Source organism: Carassius auratus, chromosome 4, assembly GCF_003368295.1.
Source record: "Carassius auratus strain Wakin chromosome 4, ASM336829v1, whole genome shotgun sequence".
NCBI classification, from domain to species: domain Eukaryota; kingdom Metazoa; phylum Chordata; class Actinopteri; order Cypriniformes; family Cyprinidae; genus Carassius; species Carassius auratus.
Window position 1 is genome coordinate 600,986 of NC_039246.1, and position 12,454 is coordinate 613,439.

At 37.9% G+C, this 12,454-nt stretch overlaps 1 protein-coding gene across 1 annotated transcript; it reads left to right on the forward strand.

Annotated features, from left to right (window-relative positions):
- Positions 1–1,919: 1,919 nt before the first annotated feature.
- On the forward strand, positions 1,920–10,910 carry LOC113066945 (gastrula zinc finger protein XlCGF7.1-like). Its single transcript, XM_026239088.1, has 2 exons — positions 1,920–2,232; positions 9,850–10,910. The coding sequence occupies exons 1-2, from the start codon at positions 2,007–2,009 to the stop codon at positions 10,527–10,529; spliced, it is 906 nt and encodes a 301-aa protein (XP_026094873.1). The 5' UTR covers positions 1,920–2,006; the 3' UTR covers positions 10,530–10,910.
- The last annotated feature ends 1,544 nt before the right edge of the window (positions 10,911–12,454 follow it).

The window sequence follows — 12,454 nt, forward strand, 5'->3', positions numbered from 1 at the left end:
ACTTTTCCACAACATTCTATTTTAATATTTTTAATATTCTATTATAATTACTCATATTTTCACAGATTCTGAAATGGGGTGCCCAAACTTTTGAGCCCCACTGTATATATATATATATATATAGAGAGAGAGAGAGAGAGAGAGAGAGAGAGAGAGAGAGAGAGAGTTCTCATTACATCTAAAATCAATAAGATCTGCATGCACCTGACTCTGAGGAGAATACATAATATCTAGTAGACCGCAATCCTTGTGAGTGAGACGTCCGATCTGGCGTGGCAGATGACCATTACAGCCCGTTTCACTTTGAAGTGAGGTGCAGTCACAGTACTGGTTCTGTCTTAACATTATTAGTTTTCATTTCAACACACTTATTTATTATAATCTGTGCCTCATTGTGAATTATGTTGTACCTAATTCAGCTGCTTGTCCTCAATGCAGTGTTAAAATGGATGACCTTGTAAAATATACAGGAATCAAAAAATATTTGATATTTTTTATATATCTGATAAACTTTTGAATGTTTGAGGTTTTACTCACTAGTCAGATGGTCCAACAAATTACCATCAAAACATTTTCAAAGCTATAAAAAAAACTAATCTACAAATAATATGTGATTGAAATCCCAAACTTTTATAAATAAGAGCTCACATCTAGCTAGCTTACCTCTTATAGTTAGCCTCTTTAGTTAGCTTATGGTTGTGATGCTAAAAGACTTTTTCCGATGACACTGAGCCATTTCTATAAAGTAAATATTCAACAGAAGCGTGTCAGTTACATATAAGAAAGTGTCAGGAAAAGTTGTATGTATTATTTTTGTGATTTTAGGGATTAAATTTACCTGAAAGCAGTAAAAACAACAGTGATAGACTCCCTTCGCTCCAGTTTAAATGCAGCTCGAATGTTCAACACGCGTGCGACCATCAAACACATAAAAGTTACACAGCCTAATAGTACATAAAATTAGAAACTTGTCCTGAAACTTGATAACATATTGTTTCAGTTGATAGTAGGCCTAAACTGAATGAGAATAAAGGATCTATATAATAAAATAAAATACAATAGATTTAAAATGGTAAACTTAGTGTAGAAACATAATGCATTGCATAAACACATTGATTAAAAATTATCTGAAGCATGAATATAATTTCACAAATTTCCTATTTAAGCACACACATGCAAAAATATATTTCAACATATCTTACAGTGCTTCACATATATGTGAATATATTACCTTTCTGTATGGACTGTGTTGTTATCTATAAAAGTAAATACAAAATACTTTCAATAATGTTTAAATCTGAAGAATAAACAGACCACTCAATAACATTACTTTTAGGTCTGTGTGAATACAGTAACTTTTGTCTTTATCATCTCTTGCTGCTTCAGTCTCATTACTTTAACTGATGGTTATTGTTTATGCTAATACATTTTTGGGATAACCTTTTTCAGTGGTGAGTTTAAAATGGTAGCCCCAGTGAGTTTTTTTTTAAGACGACCGTTATTTTATAACGTTCCCATTAGCGCGAAAACGCAGTTTGAATTTGGCAGTTATGCGACGTCACCGAACGTTCTAAATCCCATATGTGCTCAAAAGGTTAAGTGTGAATGCAGGCGTGACCGTCCCTGATCTCTGTGAATATAATTTGTTATAGTTATGCTGATTGGATTAGAGTTGGTGAAAATCCTGGCCTCCTGGAGTATGTATAAACTACAGTGATTCAGTGTTTAATCAGTCTTGATGATTGCAGCGCCACACAAAACCATCTCAATCAAGAACCTGATGAAGACGTAGTTTACCCTTCTTTTTTTTCCTCGTCTGAAGAAATGTCCGCGTCCAGACGAAGTCGACACAGAACGCTGTAGTATTCATGCCAGACCAGCGTGTGGCGCTGTAATTCTGACACAGAGATACACTAAAACCGGAGAAGAAGACTTCGACAGTGCGCATAAACCTTGCGCGCGGTATACAAACAAACACGGAACGATGCATTTGTTAATCTGTGTTAATGTTAGTTACAAGGACAGTCGCTCAGTGTATGTTCAGGTTGTTGTTGTTACGTGACGTAGCGGTGTGCGACTCGGAGCGACACGTGGGACGCTGTTCACACGCGAGAGCGACGTCTTCAGATTTATTCACTGGGACCCGGTTTAAAGAAATATCGGGTTCATTCTCCTCAAATCCATCTGTGCTGATCTTCACTTCCAAGTTTCCTGAAGGTGTTACTGGATGTGGTATGGGTTTAATGTCTAAAACTATCTTCACTAATGGAATCAAATGTATGTGTACTTAGGATATAACTGCTTAAAGCATCTTATATTTTATAAACTGAACATCATTCACTCCTGACAACGATAGATGAGGAGTAACACTTGAGTCTTGTTTTTTTTTTTTTTTTTTTTTTTTTGCTTTTTGATATAACTGAACATGTACGGATTTAATCTGAATCATATTAATTTATTTTCTGTATTTTTATAAAGATAAAGTTACTTGACTTAATGCTTAACAGGAAATATCTCATGCTCATAGTTAATTATGAATCAATAGCACTTCACAGTTGCTTGTGTCAGACAGAAGATCTGGCTGTGTTCGAAATGGCATACTTGCTGACTGCCCAGTACACAGTGGATACTGCCGACTATTATTTAAAGAATAGTGTGTGAAACAGTATACAATAACTCATTTCATATTTGATTAACTTTACATATTGGAGAGACATATTTGATTTCAATATTTATTTACATATTATATTGGTGGAATATTATTATACATTTTATTTTTCCCTGCCTCCAGTTCACTCACATTTGAAAATGAAAGGTCACATTGAGTGTGTTGCATTCTGTGAAGCAGTATCCCATCTAGTAGGGATGTGCGAATCGATCCTGATGTGACAATCAAAAGTATTGATACTCAGGTGTTTTTATTTACCAGTGATTTTGTTTATTAAACAAAAAATAATGCCTACAATATGCCTTAAATTGGTCGAAGAATTAGCAAATTAAATTGCAAATAATTGTGTGGAAGGGATTTTCCTGCTCAACACACACATGCATATGTTGTAAGGCAGAATCAATCAATGAAGCCCCTTTCTCACTGCCATTCCGGCAGATACACGGGTAAAGTGTTCCAGCAATTGTTCCCGGGTTGCTAGATTTTGAATTGAATTAAATCTTTATTTCGAACTATATATACAATGATAATAAAAAAAATGACAGCTATTCATAAGAATTATCCATATAAATAAAAATAAATAACATAATAATCAACCAATTTTGCACTTTCACACTGCCAGTGATGACCCGGGATATGTGCGTGTTTTCACACACAACCCGTAAAGATCCCCTAACGACACGTGACATCAGGGCGTGACGTGTAGTGATGGAAATTTTGATTCCTTCGAGAAATTCGTTCGTTTTCAGTTCGTTCACCAAAATGATTCGTTCAGATTCGTTCACTGATTTGTTCAGTAACAATTTCTTCAAATTACATATATTAGCCACCAAGGGCGCGAAAAAGTCAACAATTGTACACCATTACTAATTACTTGTTACAGAAAACTGATTTGACATAATTCAAATGTGTAATGTAGTCGTTGAAAAATAAAATAAGGTTCAGATGACCAAAACAAGGTTTTCTTGCATCAGACATTTACACATTAATAAATCGTACACTTATGTTCTGTATGTTAAATATGAATATGTATGAACGAGCTTATGCGCATAGTATCCTAACTGTTGCGCTTTGCAACCGCTTTCTGATCATTGCTGAACAAAACTGACATGCTGAATGACCGACATACGCGGTACACGTATTCATTCACGAACGACATGTAGTAAAAAATAATTCTAAGATACACTGGTAAAGAGTAGTGTAAAGTTGAATCAAGTAAACAAATTCACGTTTTAAGTTTCTCTGAGAATGTAAGAGCAGCTCGTAAACAGTAGTGCAAATATTAAAACTAAACAGTATTTAAAGTGCAAAAATATACAAAAAAAAATCCAAAACACAGTAGTGCAAAAATACAAAACAGAGTTTCAAAATCTCAAAACAGAGCTGCATGAAAAAAGACCCTGACACGTAAGCAGGGTTAACAACAACAACATTATTATTTTAGGTTGGCATTTAAAAATATCAGTTGTCAGGCCTTAGAGGGGCTGATTCTGCTTCTTCTTTCAGATATTATCTGTCCTTTCAGATATTATCTGTCCCATCTTGCTGAAAGCCTTTCCATCATAAGTTGGGTCAGTCTGGTGTAAATCAGTGCCCAGTTTTGCCACCAGAGTAGTGGGTTGGAGGACCTTGCTAGCAGGGGCTCCTCTGAATACGACCACATTTCCAAAACAGCCTCTGCTGAAGAACTTGTTCTTGTCACAAGACCTGCAACTTGTTCATCAAAATCACCCCACACCAAGCTTTCTTGTGTATCTTGTAGTGGCTGAGATGATGCTGCTGCTGCCTGTTGCTGCTCTGTTTGATGTGCTGAGGAGGACAATCTTAATCTCCCAGGGGCATTTTTGAGTCTCTGGAAGGCTTAATTTGCTGCATGATCATCTGAAAAGGCCCTTTTTTTGAACCTTGGGTCCAGTGCAGATGCTTCTGAGAACAGATGGTGAAATTCCACCTTGTGGAACCTGGTAGCCATGTCTTTGGTCATTGTCTCAAGCATGTCCATGATAGGTTTTCTGAACCCTCCTGACCTCAGGTATCTTGTGCTTATTTTTTGGAGACTGCGTGACAGCAGGATCACCTTAAGAGGCAGTCACATAGCTGTAGTGAGCAAAAACAATTATATAATTATTAATTATTAATAATACGAAATGTCCTGCATTACTGTGGCAATAACAGTGCCACTTACACTAATTTATCTTTACATTTTACACTCTGCAAAAGCTGTTTTCAAAACACAGTTTTTATAATGTTTTTAAATGTAAAATAATGTTTTAAAAGTAGAATAAAATTAAGTCAAATCTGTTATAAAACAATAATTGTTGTAAAAGTATTTTTACATACCTCTCACCACTTATTTCCACTGTGACTTCTTCAAATGGTCTTAAAACCTCACAGGCTTCTTCCATTTCTTTCCACTCATCCTGTGTCAGGGATTCCAGTCTGGCATTTACCAGTGCAAGTGTGGTGATGATGGCATCCTTGTTATCAAGAAATCTCTGTAACATATAAAAGGTTGAGTTCCATCATGTTGGGAAGTCTTGGTTCAGTTTTAACTCCGGCAAACCCATCTGCTGCTGAGTTGCTTTAAGTTTTTCAGCTGCCACTGTGCTACGGTGCATGTACTCCACAATTGCTTTGATCTTATTCGGTGTATTTTGGATTACACTGAGTCGACCCCTCACAATCAAGTTAATTGTATGAGCAAAGCATGGGAGATGCTTCCATGAGGTTTTGTAAATGGCCAGGCTTATGTTGTGAGCATTATCAGTAACACAAGCTACTATTTTGTCAGTTATGTTCCACTCCCTGGCAATTCTTAAAAGACTGTCTGCAAGATTGTCTGCAGTGTGCCTTTCAGCAAATTCAAAACAATCCAGCAGACATGACTCCATTTAAAAATTTTCAATGAAGTGGCATGTAACTGACATAAAACCACGTGGCCCTAGATGTCCAGCAGTCTGTTGTGAGGCACACAGCTGATGCCTTGCCAACTTTTTCCATAACTTGTTCACGAATCTTCGAAAACATTTCTGGAATTATTGATTTTGACAAGGTTTGCCTGCTGGGCAATATATAGGAGGGGTTTAAGGCCTTTGTAAATGCTCTGAATCCTCTGTCCTCCACAATAGAAAAAGGTTGCAGATCCAATGCAAACAACCTTGCCAGGTCCTGATCCACTGTCTTTTGTCTAAGTGGGTCAAGTGGCCGAGCCACAAAGTGTGTTAGAGTGGTCTGCCCTGCTTGTCGTCTGCGTGGGACAGTCATATGAGAAGTGCTGGTAGTGGCAGTTGATGTAGAAGGAGGTTGTGCAGTGCTGGTACTGCTGGATGTTCCAGGCTCCTCAGCTTGTTCAGTTTCCCTTTGTGTCAGCTGCACAGATGGATGCTTCACCTTTAGATGCCTGTTAAGATTAGCTGTAGATCCTCCTTTAAATGACAAATGTCCTTTACAAATTGTACACACATCTTGTGTTAGAGACACCTCATTAAAATAACTCCATACTACACTTCTCCTTCTGGTGCCACTCATTTTGAAGTCAGCCGTCAAATGCTGCTGTGACTATCAGTAGTTTGATGCCCCTCAATTATCTCAAACAAAGTAAAAAATGTTTCATTATAATGGTTAAGTGTACATTACTTTTCTGCAAATCATTCAACAACGGGTTCTTTTCATTAACGTCACGAACGACATGCACCTTCGTTCGTTCGAATCGTTCACGAACGAGATGATCTCTCTCTCTCTCAGATTCAAAGCAGGGACTCGTTCAGAGAAGGGCATATTCGTTCAGTAAATTCAACAAATCACATGCTCGGTCACATCTCAAACTGAAGGCTATTGGCTCCAGGTTTAATCATTCTTTGACAGTTCACAGCTACCCGGTTCACTGATCTGTGCATGCGCTGCTAATAGCGCCGCGCTGCTGTTGTGGGAGGAACTTCAGTGAACGAGAAATATGAGTCAATTGACTGTGTGAACGAGAACGATTCGTTCACCTAAAAGATTCGTTCACCTAAAAGATTGGTTCAAAAAGAACGATTCGTTCAAAAAGAACAATTCGTTCACGAACGTAACATCACTAGTGACGTGTAATATATGAGTCGAAAACGATAGGTACATTATACTTTCACTGAAGCAAGCGAACGATCTCTGTGTCAGCGCGGAAAGTGAGGAACTAATTGATCTCTGCTTCATTACAGTTTGCACATATTTTTTTGTCGCGAATGTTGATCTTCCTTCAAAACACCCGGTAAAAGATCATCGCTTCGACATGGCATTAGATCTGGCTTTTGTTCACACAGCGCTCGTCCCGGGTTGAACCCGGCAATGTTCATAAGTCCCAGACTCTGGTTCAATGGCGGAATCAATCCCGGGACGTGTTTGCTTTCATACAGAAGGCAACCCGGCAATGTTCCGACAGTTTGTCGGGTCCGATGTGCAGTGTGAAAGGGGCTTTACAGAGAGCATTCACTCACTTCTGACAGTGCATTTAAATAGAACACAGCTTCGTTACTGATTTCAGTGTACTTGAGTTATGTTTAGCAGATTCTGGCAGATATAGTAGGTCATCTGGGTATTCCATGCATACATAAAATGTGCATACTATGCACAGCGTTCATACTGGATACTGCAGCAATAGTAAGAGTAGTATGATAGTATGGCATTTCGACCACAGCCTCTGTGTTGTTGATAACTTTAGAAATATGATTCATCTCTTACAGATCCACGTGACACATTGTTATAAAGATGGCATTTATTAAAGTCGAGAGTGAAGACATGAAGATTGTAGAAATATTTAGAGTCAAACAAGAAGATACTGAGGAACAAACAAAGATGGAGTTTATTAAAGAGGAGAATGAAAACATGAAGATTGAAGAAACATTCAGAGTCAAACATGAAGATACTGAGGAACAATCAGGTTGGTTTTCATTCTCAAAGCTGAACCCATTTGACCGTTAAAATGTCTAACACTACAGAAAAGGAATAACATTTTTTAAAAATGCCACATTGGTGTTGTAATAAAAGTAGTTTAATAGAATATAAATGCCAATTCAAATATTTTTAATACACAAATATCAACAAATATGGAGCAATTAATTTTCAGTATTTACAAGTTATCTTCAGACTTCTTAAAAGTAAATTTAAGTCAATTTATGACCAATTTTATGAGCTGCACAAGTAATGAACACTGTGAGTGGTGTTGGACAATGTCTAGTTCAGATACAGATTTTCACATAAAGAAAAATCTTATATAACCGCATTTCAGCCTTTAGGCCATTTTCTATGAAACGGGATAAATCAAGCATATAAATTGTCAATTTAAAACATACATATTACTGTCTTTAATTGTTTAGATTTTTTAGAAGGCACATTTACTTCTTTCTCATTTACGAGTCTGTTTTTGCTGGGTAAATAAGTTGATTTTGCATTGATCTGACCATAAACGGCAAGAAAGGCTTGTTGGAAATGCAAATTCATTCTGTAGACCTCTTGAAATAATCATTAAGACATTTCTTATACCATTTAACTTATTTGCAACTTTTTATGACTTTAAGTTTTATACTACTCACTTCAGGAGTTTTTAAAGACCTGCGGGAGATCTGCCTTGTGCTGAGACAATTTGGTAGCCCTACTGAAAAGTCGCATTCATTTAGAACCAAGAAACAAGAGAAAACATTACAGTTTACAGCCGCGAGAGGGCGCTCTATGCTGCTCAGTGGTAGACTACAGGAGCACTGAGCAGTATGGAGTGCCATCTCGCGGCTGGAGACGGTAATGTTTTCTCTTGGTTCATTTCTCTTGGTTCATGTCAAATTAATTTTGATAAGTCGCACCTGACTATAAGTTGCAGGACCAGCCAAACTATGAAACAAAGTGCGACTTATAGTCCAGAAAATACGGTATTGCAGAACAAACTGTAACATCAAGACTTTGAACTGATGTATATTTGGGTATCATCGGCATAAAAATGATACTGCCAGTGATTACCCCGAAGGTCCCATAAAGACACGTGATATCAGTATGTGACGTGTAATGTACGAGTCGAAAATGCTAGGCACGTTAACTTTCACTAAAGCTTGCGAACGATCTCCACTTCAGCGTGGAAAGTGAGGAAATACCTAATTTCTGCTTCATTACAGTTTGCACATATTGTTTCGCAGGTTATGTTGATCTGCCTTCAAAAACAGGCGTGTGATAACGTAAGTCATCGACACACCTTTTAAAGCATTATCTCTGACTTTTGTTCACACAGCGCTCGTTTTGGGACTGAACCCGGCAATGTTACTAGGTCCCAACCCGAGACCAATCCCGGGACGTGTTTGCGTTCACAAAAAAAGGCGAATCTGGCAATTTTCCGCGTCCAACAAGCAGTGTGAAAGGGGCTCTACCACTCAGGTCTAGCAAAACCAAAATGGTAGAGTCAGCTGAAACCAGGAGTTCATTCATAACGTGAACCCAAGTGGTCTCCGTACTGTGCCCAGACTTTGGAAAGGCTCTAAAAGGTTGTTTAAAGACAAATGATAATTCAATTGTTGCATAACAACATGTTCTAGGACTTAAGCCAGAAAAGGAAGATTTGAAATTGGTCTGTAATTTGTTACCCTAAAATAGGGTAGCAAATAACAAAAAATTATACGACTGTTTAATTAATACTGTAAGCTGGAGGGTGCTCTTGTGCTGAAATCCATGTATGCATAGAAGTAATAATCTAGGAAATCACTAATGGTCCTGTCCCAAATGGCTCCCTAAACCCTTGCGGTCTTCCTCTGAGTCCGCACTTTTGTGATCTAGTGCCACTTTGACTTTCAGGTAGAAGTCTGCTGCGGAGCTCGCCCCAGTGAAATCTTTATAATTATATATAGTTTGTCAAGATTAATTGAGCTGTGACTCACTCTAGGCCTCTGGTCACGGCGCACTCAAGGCCGGGGTGTGTGATGCTGTTTTGTTGAGAAAGCGAAACCAGTTTGATTGGCCTTCCAAAAGAAAGAAATCTATATTTAATTATTATTATTATTTTTGCATAGATGTGTTTGACACATGAAAACTGTAACAATGTATCTTACGAGGTAACACAATGTAACCTCGCTATCACTTGAAATGTGACAATAAGTCCTTGAATTTGCAGTTAACCAAGGTGTGGGAACCCTGAATTGTGTTAATTTTTATGTCTTTTTTTGTGTTAGACCTGATGACACTGAAAGAGGAGAGTCAAGAACTCAATGAAAAGGAAGGAAACTTTAATTCTGACAAGACACAAAAAGGAGCTCAAAAGGTGGCAAACAGAAGTTGTGGACAGTGTGGAAAGAGTTTCAAAGAGCATGGAAAACTCAATTCCCACATGAGAATTCACACTGGAGAGAAACCTTTTGTCTGCCAACAATGTGGAAAGAGTTTTACAGAAAAAGGACACCTTAAAAATCACACAAGAATTCATTCTGGAGAGAAACCTTACATCTGCAAACTGTGTGGAAAGAGCTTCAATCAAATAGCTCACCTTAAAAACCACACAAGAATTCATTCTGGAGAGAAACCTTACACCTGCAAACTGTGTGGAAAGAGCTTCAATCAAAAACCCAACCTTAAAACCCACATGAAAATTCACAGTGGAGAGAAACCTTTCAAATGTTCTCAATGTCAAAGGTGTTTTACATATAAACATAACCTTGAAGTCCACACAAGAATTCACACAGGAGAGAAACCATTCACCTGCCAATTGTGTGGAAAGAGTTTCATTCGAAAACCGGCCCTTAACTTCCACATGACTGTTCACAGTGGAGAGAAACCTTTCATATGTTCTCAATGTGGAAAAAGTTTTATATATAAACACCACCTCAAGGAGCACATAAGGATTCATTCTGGATAAAAACATTTCACGTTCCAACAGTGTGGAAAGAGTTTCACTAAAAGAGAAGACCTTAACAAACAAATGAAGATTCACACTGGAGAGAAGCCCCTTACATGTGATCCATGTTTCAGATGTAAAGTTTAACATGTACAACCATACCGGTTTGATTATTGATGAATGTGATTTAACTGCTAAATTCAGATATGCTTTCGTGCTATGGCTGGTGCTGAGCCAGAGTTGGACTTCATGCTCAGAGCTTGTTATATGTGTTCTTTAATAGAGCATCACAGTCCCGCCCACAGCTGGTGCCGGAAGTAAAAATTCAACGCAATTTCTGCATTGACATTTGGGGTATAAGCCATAAAAACGTAACCATACATGGTAGACTTAAAACCAGCTACAGCTGTACTAAGCGATAGTATATGCTCATATAAACGCAAAAGGATCATGGGGCACTAACCTTGTTTTGATATAAATGCCTTTTATTCGCGATGTCTTGGCTAAGTACTTCATTACCCACAATCCTGAACAATCCCACAGTGTTGCATCTGATTGGTGGAGCCATAGATAATAGGTGGAGCTCATGTAACCGTCTGGTTAAACCCCGCGAAGGCCCGTGAAGACTGAAAGGCGCAATATGTAATTTTTTCTGCTTTTAAAAATAGCAGAAATCACTACATCTATGTTATATATATTTTTTAGTTGTGTACTTACATCATCCCGACAGTTTCCACGAACTTTCAAATCCGGAGAAAATTATAGTTTAATTAGAAGACACGGCAAGTTTCTTTATTTCCGTTTTGTCGCCCGTCTATGGCGTCAAATAAACTAGTTTATCTAACTTCCTGCGGAACCGCCAAATACAAAGCTGAAAGGAAACAAAGACGAGACGAAGAAGAAAAAGTAGTAGCCTTGATTAAGACTATTATATTTTATATTTATATTCGTATTTAAACCTCAATCAATAACTTAGTTATGGATCATGATTATGCTTTGCCTGTACGTTCTGTGAAGCGCAAACACACGGGTGAAATAAATGACCCAAGAGGGTTTTGGGACATGAGAAGCTACAAGACACGGGTAAATATTGGCGTTGCATTTCCAAGATAGAGAGAGCTTCGTGACGAGCTGAAACTACAGAGAGATGCCGAACTCGCTTGCATTCTGATACACAGGTATGCATCCATTCAGCTAACTGTATCTATTCATGTATTTTGTGAAACGATATGATGTCTTGTGTAAAACGCAGACGGACTAGCTCTCATGTAAATCTACATTTGTTCTATATCTAGCTGAATAAAGTAGCTTCAAATGCAGTTCTCTAACTTGTTCGATATCATAGTATAACGTAATTCTAATTATTAACAAAAGGCGGCCGTGTTTTTTAACATATATTACTACTAGCTAGATGGAATATTGATTTGATAGGGGTCTCATTATTCATATAGACGGTTTCATCGGGCACACGGTCGTGTATATCGGTCTGGCTGCGGTGCCTTCTACAAACGCAGTTAAAGGCAAGGTGATGAGTAGACTGAAGTTGGGCTCAGGTGGTTGTGCTGCAGGGTGTGTTTCCCATACATTTATTTATTTTTGGAGACTCGCCACAATTTTAAAACTGATCTTTTTTCAAAAAGGCTTCATTGAATAAACATGAGTAACGTTACTTACTGCACGTTTCATAATAATAATTCCTTACATTTATATGTTTAAATATCAAAATGAGGCACGGGTGTTTTTATATCGCTGTATTTCTGAAAGGAGACGTGCATGTCATATGCCTGATAGCAGCGTGTGAGCGTACCAGCTCTGCTTTGTTTACAGCTGTTACTGGGGAAACCTCTATTTCTCGCGCTTTATGTCTATGCTTTAAAACATCTCCTGTTGGCAAATAATGAATTTGCATTTTCATTAAGTCCGCCTGATCCACGCAGCAAACATTT